Source organism: Sinocyclocheilus grahami, unplaced genomic scaffold, assembly GCF_001515645.1.
Source record: "Sinocyclocheilus grahami isolate Dianchi unplaced genomic scaffold, SAMN03320097.WGS_v1.1 scaffold487.1, whole genome shotgun sequence".
NCBI lineage: Eukaryota > Metazoa > Chordata > Actinopteri > Cypriniformes > Cyprinidae > Sinocyclocheilus > Sinocyclocheilus grahami.
The window spans coordinates 85434-106662 of NW_015505666.1; the positions used below are offsets into that span (position 1 = coordinate 85434).

Consider the following 21229-nt stretch of genomic DNA (forward strand, 5'->3'; position numbering starts at 1 on the left):
TCTTATATTACACTGTTCTTAAATAACACAATCACCTTTGAGTCCATATGTTTGATATTAAAAGTAACTGTAAATGAGTAATTCAAACATATCAAAATGAAAGGGGGTTTTTTTCTTATTAAATAACAGAGGAAAATGTCACCTGCATAACACCTGCAGCTGTCTGCCATTAAAGTAACTATTTCACTACATTTAATTAGACTTGGCCAGCTGACATTTGAAAAGCATTAGCCTTAAAGACATCATATTTAATGTCAGTATTTAAAGTCATAATTTTTAATTAGCTCTGCAGTAGAGAGGATGCCTGTATGGAAAGTTACAAAAGCCAGAAATTGTGGTCAGGGTTCAAAAAAATCTAAAGAAAATGGCAAACACTGTGATGCTACACAATTCTCTATTGATAATGGATAACAGTCAGATGTACTGACGATAGATAATGGATGTTCATGCAGTGCAGAATATTGCTCAATGAATGAAAGCAGCTGAGCGTCATTTCAGGCAATGACGCATTATTTGGTTCACCAATAGAGCGTAGAAGCTTCATCCATTTTGCTTTTTGAGTACGCTACTTCTGATTTGCTGCCTGATTGGAAAAGCATTTATTTTTTAATCAGTAGTTTACAAAAATGTGTAATTTTGTATTACATTTAACATCACTTATCATCTACATTTGTGGACAGCTGTGCACAATGTGGACCATTGAAGACAATAGAATTGTTGAATGACTGGAGCACAAACCTAATTTTACTATAAATCCATGTGCTATTCTGGTTTCACTGTCAAAGTGCCTCTCCGAAAGCCTTAGTATACAGAATTAATGCTTGTGATGGTAAAGTTAGCTGGCAAAGAATACTGTATTCTTTATTCTGTTTAATAAATCACCCTCTACCATGCTATATTCTCAAAACCAGAAACCATGAAATAACCATGAGTTTCATTTAAAATTCAGCTGCCCCACAGTCAAAGTGCATATTAAGGTCCCTTATAAGGCCAGTATTGCCTCTGTTGGCTTGCACTCAACAGGTGTTTTAAAAGCAAGAATGTACCTTTGAAGTGAGGAGACTTCTCAGTACCTCTTCCTCTATTGCCCTTTTCCCCTGGTCTATATCTATAAAGAGGGAGAAAACACACAATGTTGACATGTTTTAAGGGTAGGACTGAGCATATACACATCAAAGTACAGAGAAACCAGACGAGTTTCTTGTCTGCAGCGGTGAATCTGTTTTAATTCAATAAGATCTGAAGAAAATGTGAAATGGGTCTGTATTTCATATTATTCATATATTCCGAGATGGGTAGAACCATAAGATACATCACTTGCCCAGCATCATGTTTAAATGTATATGGTTAAAATGTCTTATAGAAGTATATAGAGTATTAAGTGAGTGTAAATTGTGATCCTGCCATATACTGTAAAAAACATTGTTCTCCAGCAAATGTGACCAAAATCAAAGGACATCCATCAAATTGTAATTTTTATATGTCTATATATGTATATGATTCCATCAATTTAAGGTATTTTGAAGTTTTATCTTTATTCAATTACTAATAAAATGATCTTGATGTATTACTTATTATTTTACTGTCAGTTAGATCAAGATATAGCAGATCATTATAGTAAAACTAAGACCGTAAAATACATAATATGTAAATATTAGCTATCAAAGATCATCATAAAATGTTTACCTTTCTTGGTCATTTTGAATGGTAATTAAAATATGCTTTTTTAGAGAAGTAAAATCAGTCTGTATAAATAGATAAAAGTGCACCTACCTGAACACAGCCCATTACACAATAAAAAAAGGAGGATAACGGAGGTCAGCTGCATCTGCATTTTCTTAGTAGTCCCACAGTTTCTGCACATTCAAGCTGGGCCCAAGTCCATAGGGTTAAAGGTCATAAAATGGTATGAAAACAGATGGAAGAATATGGGAGATAAGTTGTAAGAGCGTTACAGAGACAGAGAAAGAAAATCGCAGCGTGTCCTGCAAAAGTCAAGATGCTGTCTTCTTGGTTTCTTATCCAACCTGTTCGCTGTGTCTTCTCTTGGCTTTCTCAGAAGTGAAGTGAGGAATGGTGGGCTCCATTCCACCCGGTATATAAGAGCTTCTATGATGTCAGAGGAGCGTACTGTCGTTCCTACCCCTCCCGTATCCATCTCCATATCTCGCTCTCTCCATCCCTCCCTCCATGCCCCCTTGTCCTGTGTCACGATGACATCAGCAAACACCTCAGAAACCACTTTGATTGTTGACGTCAAAACTTTCATAAATGCTCATTTGATGTTCCTCTCTTCATTCTGGTGGAAGGAGGGGAGTGAAGAAGTGAATTAGAGATTAGTTCTTAGAAGCGTGATGATTAAAGTTGGAGATTATGTGCAATGCCTTCATCTGAATTTATTGATATTGACGGTCTTCAAGAATTACCTATCCTAGGCTGTATTGTTCAATTGCACGTCAACCCAATAATAACTCCTATTGTCTATCATACATTCCATTGTTATAGGTTGCTCGTACTGTGCTGAGATCAAATGTAAACTGTTTTGAGAATACAGTGTGTTATGTTTAAGCTTGAAAGATTCACTCGGTACAGTTTGTAATGAAATGGTCTTTGCTTTTGATTGCTTCCAAAAACAAATATTCCATCCAGATACATGATAGTCAATGTCAAGGTTAAATTATCATGATGCATTATAATTCATCATTGTACAGTATTAAAAACCAGGGAGTGTTGTAACACTCAGTGGCGCAAAAACGGGGTATGCAGTGTATGCAGTGCATAGGGGCGCCACACATAGGGGGGCGCCATTTTGCCAAAATCATTCTGTGAAAATCTTCTTTAATAAAATGTTATAAATGATCAAAAGCTTAGTTATTAAAAATAATCAATGCAACATTTTTATTGAACTGTTTTTTGCATTTTAATGAGTTCAAAATGTATTTATAAAAATCTTATAAAGACGCGGAACGGCCGTATCTCTTTGCGACCACAACAAAATGCGCTTATTTTTCATTCCTTTGTAAAGTACGAAAATGAAACCATATTTAAATGCATGAAATAACTCATTTTACATTCTTACATTATTTTCCTTTGTACAGAGCTTGATTTAGGTATGACAAAAGTGCTGCAATGAATTCATTTTGACAACTAATAGAATGTTAAACATTGACTGATAACTTTTTCAGAGTTCATTGATTATATAAAGTTCAGTGAAGGTTGACTATAGTTATCTGCATGTCTCATCCATGAGTGGGCCTATGCAATGATGGAGAACAAGATTTTTGGGGTGTTAAGACCCAGAACCAAGCTTACTGAGCAATAAAGCTATAGTGAGCCCTTTTCTTAAAATACCTGGAGCCTAGGTAATACAAAAATAAAACAAAAATTGTCATTCAGTCAGTATTAGGCTACTTGATGTAATTCACAACTATCTCAATTACAATTAATTGTATTCAGTTGTGTTTTAGGCACTAAAACAGTCCAATACTTCATAGTCAAATCCATTTCTTTATTGAAATAATGAAGATTTCTGTGCCACCCCAGACTGGTTGCTGCCTCCTTCCTGGCCACCCCTATGAAAACATCCTGGCTCTGCCACTGCCTAAGAGGGCAAAGTGATTAATATCAGTTTATTTCTGAGTATCTCTATTGCTCTGGGAAAAAAACACATGTAGGTCTATTCTGTGTAATTCAAGTAGATTCAATGAGTTGAAAACTCTTGCTACGTCATACTTCAATAAAAAACAATGTTGAACTTTGACAAAAAATAGATTTTTAAATGTTATAATAGTGATTTTATAATGTCTAAATATAAATCAATTAGCAAAACATGTGAAAAGAACTACTGTATATTACTGAGTGGAAATGGTAAAGGAGACAATAACTGATTCTCTGCAGCTATTTTTGTGGCCATAGTGGGAATCATGACATGCATTTTAATAGTATTTGTTTTTCTACCAGGTGAAATCTTGGCAGAAATCTTCCACTTAGCATAGCAAATTTTCCATGAATTATCTCTTTAAGTAAAAATGCAAAAAAAAAAATGCAGATGTTCTTTAAAATAAAATGTTCTATATAAAAATGTGCAAAAATATTAATAATATTGAGGCAAATGATATATATATTCAAATTACCTAACTAAGAAGTGATGTGTTTGAAAATAAAAATGAATTAAAAAATGTGTTCTACTGTCTGCCATCGGGAGTTAAAGGGGATGTTATGTGACACACTTTTCTTTCTTTCTTTTCTTGTTTTTACTTTTCACTTTTGGTATTAAAAAAGGGGGAAGGGGGTTTAAACCTTTGTCATTTTCTACACTCTTGATGAGTTTGTATCCTTCCATGCACAAGTAATGTGCTTTTGGTCATTGACTTGCAGAAAGTTTTCTGCGGGAGTTAGTGTTAGAGGTTACTAGAATACAGGGGGGCGCCAACACTGATCTTGCATACCCCTCAGCAACTGTGCAATTGCGCCCCTGGTAACACTGTCAGTTTAACCAATCACTATCACACATGACCACCAACCTCCTGAGGTGTGTTAGATTATGTGTAAAATATATGAAAGAATTAGGCTACAAGAAAAATAGCATCCTGTTGGTAGAGTGTAAAAAAAATAGCGCATGAATTGATGCCATCAAATTTGATGCCAAGAAATTGATTAGGCCTATATTTAAATGTGTGTGGTATTGCCACAATAAAAAATAATTTAAAAAATTAAGAATATCCAAATTTTTGTAGAATATTTGCTGTTGGTGTTAACTTACAACCCATTAAAAGTAGCGGGTTAGGTTGTAACCTTAACGCTCTTTTGAGCTTATTTTTGACGTCTAACTGGTTCAAATTGTTGCAGGTAGATATGTGAACATTATATTAGAGAGACGTAGCGTTAGGGGGAAAAAACATTGGAACAAAATGTGTAACAACACTCCCCGTTCTCGAAAACGGCAGAGATGCTATCACAATCATCAGCTTCACACAGGTCTGCGACGGGCGAGTTTTGTCGCCTCCCTCCGTGTGAAGTGGACCAGCCCTGCTTGAAACTCCTCTTACTTTGAAGTTCGCAAACTTTTTCCACGACCAGCACTTCAGTGGCACTTTCTTGATTAGGTTTATGCGCTCAGTTCCCCGTCACACGATGTCTTGGATCTGACCTGTGATCATACTGACGCGCGATGGCTCCTTTTGGAAAACACTTTCTGAAGACGCGTTTGAAGAACAGGTATGATTCACACACCATCCATTTCATTTAAGATTGCGTCTTACCACAGACATTTCATGGGATAAATAAATATATATTTATTTGAAAGGTCGAAATACGCGTAAATAGGCCTACATGTTTTTTCTTCTTCTCAGAATCGTTCGAAATTAAACGCGTACAGTTATTGTTATGGGCTGTAAACGCTCGTAACTGTAACAACAGCACTGGCTCTCACTCAAGTGTTTCGCTGCATGGTCGCGCAGAGTCGAGTTACACTTAATGCTGTTGTTCTGCTTGCACTGGTGCCTTGGATGCTGGTAGCTAGCGTTAAGTAACGCGAAATGAGTGTCTCCAAAATTGATTTTTTTCTAAATATTAATTCCTGCATGACGACGTATGTGCTCACGAGTCCTGAGCTTAATGAAATGAGCTAAAAAGGCTTAATGTTGTTGTGTCGTATATTTGACCTATTTATTTTGTTTAGGTCTTAGATTACTATTATTATTATAAAAGGTAGTACATGTAGCATTCTTTTTGTCCTAAGGCCCCTTACGAAAAATAAGTTTATTCAAGTGTGCTATTAGTATACTTCTTTTAAACAAAAAAATAGGAAAGCATACTTTTAGTTTACTTTTTATGTACTTCTCAGATATGGGCTTTATGTACTTCTCAGAAATATACTTAAAATTACATTTAAGTATACTTGACTTATACTTAGAAAAAGCCTAAATATAATTTAGCTATAATTGTGCTCCTAGAATCCGTGTTTTCATTGTTATACTGTAGGGGGCACTAGTTCACATCTCTAGTTCTACAGAATTTCCAAAAAAAACACAAGTGAAGAAGAAACCGAAACAGCAGATGCTTCCACATGTAATCTAGCACAATCATCAGACATAAAACAGCATCAAAACTGTGTAACGTTATGGAATAAAATGTCGATCAATTAAGAGGTAATAAGGACTTTGGGGTGTTGAGCAACTCTATCTACGTTTTGATTATCATTCAGAATCCAGTTCATAGTCTTTTTTTCAGCTTTTTGTTCAAAATGTTATTTTTTTATTTATGAAACTTACCCACATTCAAGTGTTTAAAAAAAGAATGCTAGAATCAAATGTTTTTGTTTACAAGCAGATGCCGTTCTTTCTTTTGATGTTTTGTATGTTCAGATATTCATATAACAAAATATATACAAATTAATACCTAAATAGGAACACAGTAGTATATTTAAAGTATGATGTAAAGTTCACTTAAAGAAAACTTATGAGTATACTTGCAGTATAAAACTACTAAACTAGTAGTTTACTGAGACTATACTTCAAAGTGTATTAAAAATGCTTCAATTATTTAATTAGTAAACTATCAGTATACATATAAGTTCACTTTTAGCATAGTTGCAGTACAAGCTAAAAAATATTGATGTAAACTAGTTGTGTACTCAAAGTGTACTACTGTTATACTTAAAAGAATTCTTTTATATACTAGAAAGTGGGCCAATTTAGTCCCAATAAGTATTGAAATAGTACACTTACAAGTATACTACTAGTACACTGATATTTGTATACTTACTACATAAAGTATACTTAAAAATATACTTGAACTTTACTTAAGTATACTTAATAAAATAAACTTGAAGTATACTACTTTTTGATAAGGGGCCCCAAGTCACCTTTATTTATATAGCGCTTTTAACAATACAGATTGTGTCAAAGCAATTGTACAGCATTAATTAGGAAAACAGTGTGTCAATAATGCAAAATAACAAAATTTTAATTGAAAGAATGTATTTCAAACAAATAACATAACAGTCAGTAAAAATGTACTAAATGTGTAAACTAAAGTCGCGAACAGAAATGTGTGTAAGCAGGTAACCATAGCAACCGTAATTGTTTTTCGCTGTGAGTCTCGACGGGACGGTACATAACAAAACATAAGTATATTGACATTATTTATCGCAATGTTAGAGGTGTACACATAATAAATATTATGAAAGCGTTCATTTTTATTTAGAAGATATTCACTATAGTTGAGCGTATAGCTAGACTTAAGTGGCGTCAAGAAATATTGTAGATGACGGACGGGTAGCTAGTGGGCCTGAAAAACAAATGGGTTGCGTGAGATGAACTTCATTTAAGCCTATAAATTACTGCCAAATTTATTTTTCAAAGTTCTCACTCTTTAAGGTTCATGTCATCAACAGCATAATTGACTTTGCAGTTTAAGTGCTTTGGTTACTTTTGATGTCTCAGTGTTTCCACGTTGGCTTGTCTAAATGGTTAATTATTCAGTAGTGTTTGTTGTGGGCTGATTAAAGAGGATTTTTTCTTGGATGGCTATGCCAAAGTAGTTTGCATCAGTGTTTAGGTTCTGTTTTTCAACATTTTATCTATTTATGCATGTTCTATGCAGACAATTTATTGCACAGAAAGACATGTTAGCTGTCTTTATCAGTCTTTTTAAGCTTGAGACTCTCTGAGGGGACATTATAGTTTTACGATGCTGTAAAATCACCTTTAAAGCATAAGCCAACTGTAATTAACTCAAATGTTCAGAGTGAAATCTAATCAAAGGTAATCTAACTCTATGTCTGCTTTATTTAATGTGGTCCAGGCAGAATATCATTTTAACTGTTGATTTATACATGCTTTAATTCATAGGCATGCTTTTTGTGAACGTACAAAGGTGTGTGTTCTAACAATGACAGTTTAAACTGGAGGTGGTTATTACACTCCGCTGAACTACCTCAGCTGCCGTAATTGTATGGGTATTTTAGTGCACCAAAACATAATGTCACTCTGCTGAGGCTTAAATAAGAACCTTCTAGAGCAGCATTACAATCTTTAAACTATACTTTGCTTTGCTCAAGCTATTGAGACAAACTGATCCACCTAAACATGCAGTGGAGATGTTTTGTCTTTTCAGTGATGCATATCAAGTAGAGTTCACTCTGAAAATTTGTTTTTTTTTTCATCAAAAATCTTTCATCCTTTTTACATAGGGCTCAGGAAGCACACTGTTTTTATCACTGCCTCTATAATACTGTGGTTACACCAAAAAGAAAACAGAAGCCACTCAGAAACTGCTAGTAAATTCCACAATTAATTACAAGGAAAAGTAACACATTGCATTTAAGTACATTTTTTAAGTAGAAAGACTGAATTAGTATTTTCTTGCAAAACATGCTCCATTAATCTTTTTTTCTTCTTCTTTGACAACTATATTTTTTTACAGTATAGACAGTATGTTTCCTTTATATTATAATGTGAACATTTCACTTTTGCCTCTCTCCGGTTCACATGTGCTCACTAAAATCTTTCAGATTGCTGTTAATGAATCAGTCGACACAGGCAATACCCATGTAAGATGATTTCACGTCTGCTCTTAATTTACATGGTCACAAATTTTACATCTGCTGTATAAAGATGTATCATGTAATCAATATCTACAACTTTGAGTACATGTATTAATATAAAGATAATGAATAATGGTAATGAGATATAGCACTGAATGATCCGCACATCTTTGTTAAATCAATGTTTAATTTCCCAAGAATGATTTTGTACAGCCTAATAAACCCTGTTAGACTGAGTTCAGGAGATTCTGTTCCTTGTCCAGTCACTGTGTTGAGTCTGTAAAAGGATACAGCGTGTTCTCTGTAGTACAAGGCTCAAGTCTGGTGGTCACACATGTGTTTGTGTTTGCTCTGTGAGTTGAGTTGAAGCAGAGTGTTCTGTTCTTTTCACCTTCAGTGGTTCTCTGACAATGTCTCTGGTGTTGTGATTATTAGGGCACAGCAGATAAATCTAATCTACATTTCAAACCAGGCTAGTACATGTTTGTTACTCCATTCGTTTGCGATATATCCATGAAATGGAATTCAGAATGTTCCATTGCCTCACAATACATGAACTTGGTGGCAGGATGTATGTAACAGGATGCTGCTGGTCACCATTCATTTTCCCACAAGACAAACACAGGTGCTTCCATTCCCCCTCATTTGTTTCCTGAGACTATACTTCACTAAATAAAATAGACCATTTCATGAAAACAATATTGAATTCCCAGTGTAGACAACAAGCTCTTAAAATGGATCAAAATTGTATAGCAAGCCAAGAAAGCACATTGTAAAGCTGAGTGTAAAGGCTTGTATTGTATTGTAGCATATTGTCTGTTTCAGTCTAATGTGTCTTGACATGTGTGGACAAGCTACTGTATACTTTTACTTGCTTATTATGTAAATGCTAGGGTTGTACACTTCTGTTATGATGTCATGTTGTTGATGATGTCATGTGGACTTACTAGCACAGGTGTAAATGTGGGATTAACTGTTAAAAATAGCATTGTATACACTACAGTAAGTTATTTAACAAATATCAATCTTGCATTTAGTTTGTATACTTTTCAGTCTAAGCTAAAGGCCTATATCCCTACAGAATACAGTATATTTAAGGATGATTTTTCTTTCTATGTACCAACAGTGTATTGGGTGGTCTGCTATGTGAATAGCTCAACTATTTACTCTTATGTAGGCTAGCAGCAGGGTCTTCTAAATATTAACTAACCACCTGCATTCTTGCATATATATTGCATTCTTCTGAGGTCATTCATTAAGACAAAATACACCACTTATATTTTTGTCACCTTTTACAAAACATCAGCAATCAAACTATTAATTTATTTATTGCTGAGAAATAAACATTACCTCTATAAATTTTACATTTAAATTTGCTTTTCGCTTTTTATAGTTTTTAATTACCCTCTACAGTTCTGAACTAAGAAAGATAATTAGTCATAACCTGATGTTATGACCTGAACAGAGTGAAAAAAATTATGAAACAACCATTTCAGATAATTGAGGCTATATGATACACTGGTCATGAAGCCTTCTGCTCATCTGAATAATGTCAGCCATTTAGTGTGGCATTTAAAATCTGAGCTATAGATGTGAATCCATCATCAGCGATGCCAAGTATAGTTATAACTGTAAAATTACTCTTGAATCATATACAGTTTGTGAGCTTTATGTATTTCACCTCATTCCAGATTATATGTAGTAATGACATTTAAATTTGCTTTTCGCTTTTTATAGTTTTTAATTACCCTCTACAGTTCTGAACTAAGAAAGATAATTAGTCATAACCTGATGTTATGACCTGAACAGAGTGAAAAAATTATGAAACAACCATTTCAGATAATTGAGGCTATATGATACACTGGTCATGAAGCCTTCTGCTCATCTGAATAATGTCAGCCATTTAGTGTGGCATTTAAAATCTGAGCTATAGATGTGAATCCATCATCAGCGATGCCAAGTATAGTTATAACTGTAAAATTACTCTTGAATCATATACAGTTTGTGAGCTTTATGTATTTCACCTCATTCCAGATTGTATGTAGTAATGAAGAAACAACCCACTCCAGTCTGTCCATTATAGGGTGTTTTTAGGCATGAGTGGAATCAATATATTCTTACACTACAATGTTATTGCTTTTATACTAGCAACTGCCATATGATAAAAAAACAGTAGTGTATAATTAATTATTTGTTATGAACAATTTGCCTAGTTTATACTTTTTTTGTAATAATTATTAGAATTTATTGTATAAAATGACCATATTAGTAGTCATTTTAAGGGATATTAAACTTGTGATTGTTGTTGTTTATAATACACACTTGTTATATTTTTTTTACCAGGTCTAAGCCTGTAGAGGAAACACCAGGCAAGGAAATCCAGGTGCTTGTGTGTCGAGAAGAAAAAGTAGTCTGTGGCGTGACCAAGCACACAACCTGCGCAGATGTAGTCAAGGCTTTATTGGAGGACCACCAGACTTTACCAGAGAGTAAGAGGCTATTACATGGGGAACCTAAAGACTTCTGCATCCTGGAACGGTGGAAGGGCTTTGAGAGAGCACTGCCACCTCTCACTCGAATTCTTCGGCTATGGAATGCTTGGGGCGATGAGAGACCTTTCATACAGTTTGTCCTCATGAAGATTAGTGATTTTGTGCCATCATCCAAAGGAGGCAAAAGAGCCTCAAAGTCTAGGGGAGCAAGGTCCAAAAGATGGGAGCAAGGACCTGCACAGTACGCCAAGACTGTATCTGCGGAGAAGCAGAAGCGCATGGTGAAGAAGGCCTTCCGCAAATTGGAGAAGATCCAGACAGCAGAGACATCAGAGGGATCAGAAGAGATCAGTAAGCTGGTGCAGTTGATCATCTCACAGGATCAGACCATCCGGCAGCAGATTCACCAAATGCGTGAGATAGACTTGGAGATTGAACATGCAGAGAAACCACCTCGCTCCAGCATCACAGAAAGTGATGGTGACCAGTCGTTGTCCCAACTTGACAGTCAGCTTCAGGAGTACCTGTACACCAGTGATGGACTTGAGCAACTAGAACTACATGCTTGCAGGCACCAAGAACTCATTGATCAGCTCTCTCGAGATATTGACCTGGAGCTGAGGAACTGGACTTCAGATTTAGAGGACTTGAAAGGAGCAGCAGCTGCAAGTCCAGAACTAGAGCTGGAACCTAACCTCTCGTTGTCCTCCTCAGATCTCTTAGAGCTGGAAAGCTTACGCAGTGAACTTGAGTCAAGCATGAGAGCTGGGCTTTCCCTCCATGCACAAACGCAGGAAACCGAGAAGGAACTACAGCAGAACAAAACAGCCCTGCAGTCCCAGAACCAAGAATACCAGCATCTGGTTGCTCAACTTAATGCACTTGAGCTGGGGGCCTGTCCGGACCAGCCTATCCCTGTATCTCTGAAGTCCCAGATCAGGGCCTCTGTCTCTCAGCAGACAGCAGACAAGGTCAGGCTGACATGCTCCCCTACAGATGCGACAGACACGGACTCAGACACTGGAATTAGCTCTACTCACAGTCAGGACTCGCTGTCTCCCTGTGTGGACGGGTCACCTTCACTGGACACTGACGTTTAAATTCAGGATTAACCAATTGTGTTGTTAAGACATTGTATTTAATGACTCCAACAAGGAAACACACAGTTGAAAGGGATATTCTACCCAAAAATTAAAATTCTGTCATTTACTCAGTGTCATGCCATTGCAAACAGAAGTTTACCATTGATTTCCACTGTATGGAGAAAACACTGAGACATTTCTCAAAATATATTCTTAGAAGAAAGAAAGACATATGGTTTTGGAACGATATGAGGGGGAGTAAATTATGTCAATTTTTTTGGGGGGGGGCTGAACTACCCCTTTAAACTAATTTGTGCTATGTGAATTCATGATTATCATCTTATGTTTTTTCTCTTTATTAGAATTCATATGCACTTAAAGTCTAAATTAATTATGTAAAATAACTTTAAAAAACATTGTCAATAAGCTTAAAAAATATTTAATCATTCATCTTTAAAATTACCCCTCTGATTTTGCTTATTTGAAATCCTGCTGATATTTATTAAGCCCATATTTTCCACAATTTAAAATATTTTCGTTCACCTAAATACAAAGTTTAGTTATATATATTGTCAATACCATTTTTAAAGAAAAAAATGTTAAATGAGATAAAATATTTTAATGTAATCTGTAAATATCAATAGCACTATAAAATGTGTATAACTATACAAACAAGGTATGAAAGAACATTAAATTGTTTTACATTAAAACAAACTATAGACTATGAGCTTTACTTTTTAACCTGTTTCTGTTTTTAAATGTACAGTATGAACAAGTGACTGCACAAATTGCAAAATACAGAGATACATTTTAACACATATGCATAAATTATTATTTTTTTTCTTTAAAATGTTTTGAACTAAATTCAAATTCATTTGCAGCTTGGAGCCTTTTTAGCATAGCAATTTCCCATCCCATGCCTTTGCAATGTAAGATGTGTTATCAGCTATAGTTCGTAGATGGTGACTCGTGTTCCCTTCACAGCTAAAGTGGGTTGAGACAGCACTCGGTGAAAGAATCCGTTCTGACACTAATACAAACACAAGCAAGGAATATTTGAATTCTAATGGGAAAACCTTTGTACATTTCTTCAGTCACTGCCAGTAAAGAGACATTCGAGCCCTTTTGCTTCAAGTAATTGCCTCATCGTTTCTTTAAAACCAGCGAACAGCAGAGACTAGCAGTCCTATTAGACTGCGGTCTCATTGCTTCATTGAATTAATGTAGGGTCTTTAATGGCAAATTCCTGAAGGGTAACAACATGTTACGCCGTTGTCATTAAGCGTGACTCATAACAAATGGGATTTTAAAGAAGGCTCCATTTTGTAATGCAAAACAAATGGATTTTAAAAACTTGCATTATGCAGCAGGCCTTGATATTCAGAGGGTGTTAATGAAGCCTTGCTTCATTGGCTCCTTCAGAGTGCCGGCTTCGCACTGAGATAATAACCAAATTCCCCTTCATTGGCTCTGATCCCACACAGCACCCCCTGCAGGGTGTTGGCAATACAAAGTCCGAAGGCTCTTTAATGTCTCCGCTGTCAGCGTCGTGACTTGTTTACCTCCACTGTCAGTTCAGGAGGATCCAGAGAGCTGCCAGGACTCTGCCGTGGCCATAATTTCCTGTGTGAAAATGGCAATTACTGACTTTTATCTCTGCTGCAGTAGTATTTCCAGCACTAACAATTACACCGGCCAATTCTTGTAAACAGTCCTTTAAGATTGTGTCAGGACAGCTCCCCCATGTTGAACTTTCAATTACGAAGACTTGTGCATCCTCACAGGCAGAAAATACAGAAGATACTATAATAAGTGAAGTGGTATAAAAAGGGATGAGGAATGAACTTTTGCATGGCAAGTAATTTTACCCCCAAGGCCATCATGTAACAAGACACTTGTATTTTCCTTCACTAGATCAAGGAACCCGTCCTGTCTAACTTTTCACATTTCATAAACACATGATGTAGTTTTTGATCCAACAAGTGATTGAATTGTCTCAAGACAAAATAATCCTGTCGCCTGCATGCTGCAATCTTCAAAAACAACAGTCACATTATCTTGTCAGTTTGCCTTGAGTTTCCTGAATGGGCTTTTTTCCACTTTAGCCAGTGATTTGTATGTTAATGTTTCTCTCATACATACCAATAAGTTTTGAACTTGTACCAAAAAGCAAATAAACTAATTTTAGGATCTCTTTTAGACTGACTAGCTGTATTTTTTTGGCATTGTTCAGAAGAAACTGCGTGGGTGAGGTGAATGTTTACAGAATGACTGAAACCGCAATTGCTCATCGTTCTTTTGTTTTTAATCTCATAATTACATGTTGAAAGCTGTAATTTCATGTATTAAAGGTTACCATTTCAGATCATGCTGTACACAAACCCATCCTTGTGTGAATGACTAGCTAATTTAAGTTGTTAATACTTTAAATGAAACAAGAAAACAAGTAGTGGTGTTTTACTCAGCATGTTCAAGTTAACTTTGCAATCTTAACATTATGCAAACTTGTTTTATAGAGTTTTTCAGCCTCGGCAAGAATGCTGTATCCTTGTATGTACGTTCAAAGCGTTCAGGCGAAACTGTGCACTTGCAGAATCGTGTCAGGGAACAGGTTCATCTTTTTTTATGAATCTCATAAAAATAACTGCATCTGAAAAGAGCTCACTGTGTCTCTACCTCACATAAACTTGGCATGTCTGAACTTCTTCCCAAGTTGAAGGTAATTGGTTGGATAAAAGCCGTTCAAAAAGGTGACACCATTTGACTGAACTCTTTGAATTTAAATAAAATTCGTTTTAAAAGTGCTCATAGCTTGCGTCAGTTTTGTAAGGTATAATTTTTTTTTTATTATTATCTTATAAATTTGAATGCAATACATCTTGGCATAAATTTTGTGTCAACTCTCATTAATATTTTAGTTATTCATTTAAAAGACACTTCGAAATCACTTAACAGGTGTAGTTTTATGTTTTGTGTTGATCTATTTATTAAAACTAAATTGTGGTGGGATATATCAATAATTGTTTATCCCCTTTTTAAAAGCCAATTCATCAATTCTTTCATACACTCTTAAAAATAAAGGTTCTTTATTGGCCTCAATGGTTCTATGAAGAACCTTGAACATCCATGGAACCTTTTAAATGCAGAAAAGGTTCTTTATAGTTTAAAAAGGTTCTTTAGATTTTTTGGACACCATTTGACTGAACTCTTTGAATTTAAATAAAATTCGTTTTAAAAGTGCTCATAGCTTGCGTCAGTTTTGTAAGGTATAATTTTTTTTTTATTATTATCTTATAAATTTGAATGCAATACATCTTGGCATAAATTTTGTGTCAACTCTCATTAATATTTTAGTTATTCATTTAAAAGACACTTCGAAATCACTTAACAGGTGTAGTTTTATGTTTTGTGTTGATCTATTTATTAAAACTAAATTGTGGTGGGATATATCAATAATTGTTTATCCCCTTTTTAAATTCATCAATTCTTTCATACACTCTTAAAAATAAAGGTTCTTTATTGGCCTCAATGGTTCTATGAAGAACCTTGAACATCCATGGAACCTTTTAAATGCAGAAAAGGTTCTTCATAGTTGAAAAAGGTTCTTTAGATTTTTTTAAATGTTCTTCAAAATGGTTCTTTAAGGAACTGTTCACAGAAAGGTTATTTTGGGAACCAAAAATAGCTCTTCTATGGTGTCACTACAAAAACAGTGTATCCTTAAGCATAATATATGTAAAATTATTTGGAATAGTCCTTGTTTGTAAGTGGAATTAGGTGGAAGGACATTTAGAGGGCAGTTGGTTGGACAATAATCTGTAATGCAACACATCAACAGTATTTTTCGTCCATTTTCATTCAAGAGAATGTCTGTAATTTTTAAATAATATACCTTATATCTGATAAAAGGTGTATTTTGTCAACTTTCAGTTGCGTATTGATGGCTTCAGACCAAATAGACATGGACTAAAAGCCACAAATCTCCAATTCAAACTGTTGAAATGCAAGATGAATGTATAAAGTGCAGTGATTTTACTTGATCACAAAGCCAAGCCTTCAGGGTTGTCATACACTGGTAATCAATCTTGCTCCCCCAGACATACTGTAGAAGCACAGCAGTATTTTTATTGCAGTGCTGTAAATGAATTTATATGAAGGCTCTGAACATGCTTGCAGAAGCCTCTGGTTTGAAACAATCGTCAAACACACACACACACAGACCTCTCTGGGGTGGTCTATTGTCTCCAGAGATCATTCCCAGAAGGTGATGGTGGGTCTGAAACACCTTTATGTCTATATTTTTCTCTGTCTTGCCTGGCTCAGACATTAATGTGCTCTTATTAGGGCTGTTGTTTCTCAGAGCATTTGCTCTGCCACAGGTGTTCACCAAGGCTCATCAGCAAACCTCTTATTATAGCGCCAAAGCTGAGAGAGAGGCAAGGGGCTTGAATCTTGAGATACAAAAGAGGAAGGAAATAGATTAGGACATTTACTAGATAGAAACAAGTGGCTCTGAGGGAACTTAACCTGACTTGGCAGAACAAGCGTTCAGACGAAGTATTCAAAAATGCTGGTTAACCAGAAGGATTAATGTAGATGTTTGGATTGTTGCCATGCGTTTATTAACAGGAATCTGGACTATCTACTTTTTCCCTGTTGGTTGGTAAGAAAGACTTGATGTTTTTACATGGGTTTGCATAAAGGCTAGACATTTTCCTGTTCCCCCTCCTCCATTACACCAGCCCTCATAACCCTAGTGTGTCTCGCTGATTAGCTGCTTATATAAACATTGCTTTTGCCACCTCACCCTCTGTGCTTGAACCCTCCTGGAAGCCTGGTCCTCGTCTCCCAATCTCTTCCTCTGAGGCCCTCTCTGCGCGTGTATACGCTCTGATTGCCTACAGCATGGAGAGTTTATCCATTACAGCTAATCAGCTTAAAGTCATGACCCCATCTTGTTTCTGCTGATTTGTATGGGGCGGAGGAGACATTGGTGGTGCTCATCTACAATTGAAAATTGTAATGACTTGAAAACAATTTTAAATAAAATCAACGCTTCTCATGAATATTATTTGTGAAAGTGAATATATTAACTTTCCTTCCGATTCCAGTTGAATTCAAGGCTAAATATTCTCATATCAGTCCCATTGGTTTTAAAAGACTTGAAATCTCATCAAGGCGGTTTAATCAACCTCAACAGCAATTTCATATTATCCTCATCTTCCAGGTGAGCATTTCTTCATTTGTTTTTAATCTTTTGATTCACCCGAGATCAAAACATGAGGGGAGACGTCGCTGAGTGAACGCACAAACACAGATGCCGCTGCCTTTGTGACACCAGGTATATTCAGAAGTGTCTGTGATGAAGACTTTGAACTGAGGCCTTCACTCTCACCACTTGTAGGGTTTGAAGTATCAATTATGGAGAACCCATCCTTGCCTGGTTGAGATCTTGTACGGCAGGCCTTTGATCACATGGATGCCCTGTCTCGCTCTCTCCTGCTCCTCCTGGCTTCCTCTAGAATGTGCTGGGCACAGCACTAATCTTGATGAACGTCATCCTCTGTCTTCTGTTCTCTCCTCCCCAGTTTGTTTATAAGCTTTAGAGAAGTTGATGTTCATTTCCTGAGAGCATGTCTGTAGCTCTCATCCTACAAACCAAACCCACACTTTATAAATCACTATGGCAACTAAGTGCTTTGCCTTGATAGTATACTACATTATACAATGCAAATGTACATTGCTAGCTTGGTGGTTGTATGGACAGAATACTAAAGTGGGGTGTCATATATTAATGCTAATTAATGTTTTTGTTTAATGCCTTTGTAAAATAATTTGTGCTCACAAAGGCTGCATTTATTTAAAAAAAACTAATATTTTGAAATATTAGTATACTATTTAAATTTGAATATATTCTTAAAACGTAATTTATTCCTGTGATGACAAAGCTGAATTTTTTCAGCCATTACTCCAGTCTTCAGTGTCACATGATCCTTCAGAAATCATTCTAATATGCTGATTTGGTGCTCAAGAAACATCTCTTTTTATTGTCAATGTTGGATACAGTTAATATTTTGCTTAATATTTCTGTGGAAACTTTGATATAAGTTTTTTCTGGATTCTTTAAAAGTATTAATTTCTTTTCTTTTTTAAACTGCACTGGGTTTGACAGGGGGCAACAAATCAATGTCCCACCAGGTCTGTGAAAGCCTTCATATCTCTGAGATATACTGATAATATAGTGACATTTGTGGGTCTCTTTCCTCTTGCTTTTGTAGACTGTATGGGAGTGGTTTCCTCTGGAGTCAATGGTCAACATTTCCTGTTGAAGTCCAGAGTCAGAGCTTAGGGAAACATTGCACACAAAACTGAGCAGTTAAAAGTAAATTAAGTCCAGCATTTATTAAAATGTTTTGCTCATTTGCCAGTTTGGTGAAAAATGAAAATCTATGAGCTAATATTGCAAAAAAACATATTGCAAGATACATCTTTCTTCAGTGGGTCCAGTATAGGATAGATATTGTACAAAACGTAATTTATTCCTGTGATGACAAAGCTGAATTTTTTCAGCCATTACTCCAGTCTTCAGTGTCACATGATCCTTCAGAAATCATTCTAATATGCTGATTTGGTGCTCAAGAAACATCTCTTTTTATTGTCAATGTTGGATACAGTTAATATTTTGCTTAATATTTCTGTGGAAACTTTGATATAAGTTTTTTCTGGATTCTTTAAAAGTATTAATTTCTTTTCTTTTTTAAACTGCACTGGGTTTGACAGGGGGCAACAAATCAATGTCCCACCAGGTCTGTGAAAGCCGTCATATCTCTGAGATATACTGATAATATAGTGACATTTGTGGGTCTCTTTCCTCTTGCTTTTGTAGACTGTATGGGAGTGGTTTCCTTTGGAGTCAATGGTCAACATTTCCTGTTGAAGTCCAGAGTCAGAGCTTAGGGAAACATTGCACACAAAACTGAGCAGTTAAAAGTAAATTAAGTCCAGCATTTATTAAAATGTTTTGCTCATTTGCCAGTTTGGTGTAAAATGAAAATCTATGAGCTAATATTGCAAAAAAACATATTGCAAGATACATCTTTCTTCAGTGGGTCCAGTATAGGATAGATATTGTATATTATACCTTATGTGAATGACACTCACAGTGTCTTAACAAAGAGTTTTAACAAAGAGTTTTATTTAAATCCAGTGAAAAGCCATGTTGTTGATCCTGTAATGCTGTTTCTTTTGTAAGGCTGTTATAATTTTTTTTCTTTTAAAAAAACAAAGAAATGTCCACATATGCAGAAATATAATACAGACCAAATAAGAAACATTATGAGTGTTCTTGGCGAGTTCTTGAGGACTAATGCAGTTCTTCAGTTGCTTTGAAGTACAGTAGTCTCTTCAACAGACGGCTTCAAATAAATTAATCACGTAGCCTACTGTAATGTAGTTTTGAAGAGGGACAGTAAAGCGTGACATTTTTATTTACTCTAAAGCTTCTAAAGTATAAAGCAAATATATTTTTTTGTCAAATCAAATTTTTTGTAATTTTAGTCTACCATGTTAGCCTTTAAGCAAGCTAATGGCATTTCATTAGCATGACTGTTTTGTGCTGTGGATTGTTCTTTTTGAGTACAGTGCCAATGCTGCTTTTTTGATAAACAATATATGACCAAGCAGATGACACCTTGCACACCCTTACAAAAATGAACCGCAGTTTTACTACAAATAATAGCCTACCAAAAAGACCTTGGTTACTATAGTTAATGGTAACCACGGTTTTGCTACACTAACAATCGTTTAACCATGGTATTGGTAGTAAAACTGTGTGAATCTGTGTTTTTGAACGAATCAATTCGGTTCAGGCACACATACAGACCAGCAGAGAGTCACTGAAAATCCTCACCAGTGTTGCTGTCTATCAGTACTCTGAAAAGTAGCTATATTGTACAGTATGTAGTATAACAGGGAATGTGTAATGAAATTGGTGTCCTAGTGAATGGTTTCTGTAATTCTATTGTGCTCAGTATGTAGGAGGCCAGACATCTAGGCAGAAAAAAACCACAAATCATCATTTGTCTCCCTGTGATTTTATCTCCGGCTATTACTGTAATTTTCACTTTTTACAAAACACCAAAGTAGATAAATGGAAAACGCCCTAAAGACACTGAATTTTAAAATTGTAATCCAATTTGGTAACCATAGATTAATTTAATGCTTCCCACCCGTAAAAATGTTCCTGGAGGCGAGCAGATCATGTGCTTTATATGACTGAACAAGATTATGAACCATAATTTCCTTTAAACAATTGGACCACTATCAAAGAAATGAAACTACGCTTAATGACAATGTTCATGCACCATTTCCTGGGATTTTGTGAGCAGGTCACAGGAGTAGACTGTCCCTAGAGTAAGACCAGGCCGGCCTTTGGTGCAGTGGCCCAGATTCCCCCTGCAAAAAAAGTGAATTGATGTAACCTCGAGGGACTGTGAAGATAGGATATCACCGGGAATAGAATGGAATGTGTATTGTAAGCACGCTTGCAGAAGGGAAACATAACAAACTTGTAGGCTTAGACTGAGAGCATTATGTTGTGTTAACTGGCAATTTGAAATAAAATGTTTTTTTTTTTTATTAAAATATAATTTTGTAAAGCCAAACTTAAAAACTTTAATTACATATAGAGATATATTATAATTCAATGTAATTGTATTTGTATAATTACATTTGTATATTATATTCTATTGTATTTGTATGGGCTGTTTATTATATTATATTATATTATATTATATTATATTATATTATATTATATTACATATAAATTAAAAAAACAAACCTAATTGCTGATTTGTGAAAATATAAATGTAACTGTAATTAAATATGATCAAACATACTTAATAGCATTTATAAATGTATATTTAAATTGTATTATATTATATTCATATAATTACATTTATATATTATATTCAATTATTTAAATTTAATTAAATATAAACATAATTAAATATGAACAAATATATTTAATTATATTTATAAATATATATTTAAATATAATATAATAATTTAATATAAATAAATATAAACTTCAAAAAATACACCTAAAT

General features: G+C 35.1%; 1 protein-coding gene across 1 annotated transcript; it reads left to right on the top strand.

The window, feature by feature from the left end:
- The first annotated feature begins 5097 nt into the window (after positions 1-5097).
- LOC107553951 (ras association domain-containing protein 9-like) lies at positions 5098-12351 on the top strand. Its single transcript, XM_016236295.1, has 2 exons — positions 5098-5217; positions 10892-12351. Exons 1-2 carry the CDS (start codon positions 5171-5173, stop codon positions 12138-12140), a joined length of 1296 nt encoding a protein of 431 aa, XP_016091781.1. The 5' UTR covers positions 5098-5170; the 3' UTR covers positions 12141-12351.
- The last annotated feature ends 8878 nt before the right edge of the window (positions 12352-21229 follow it).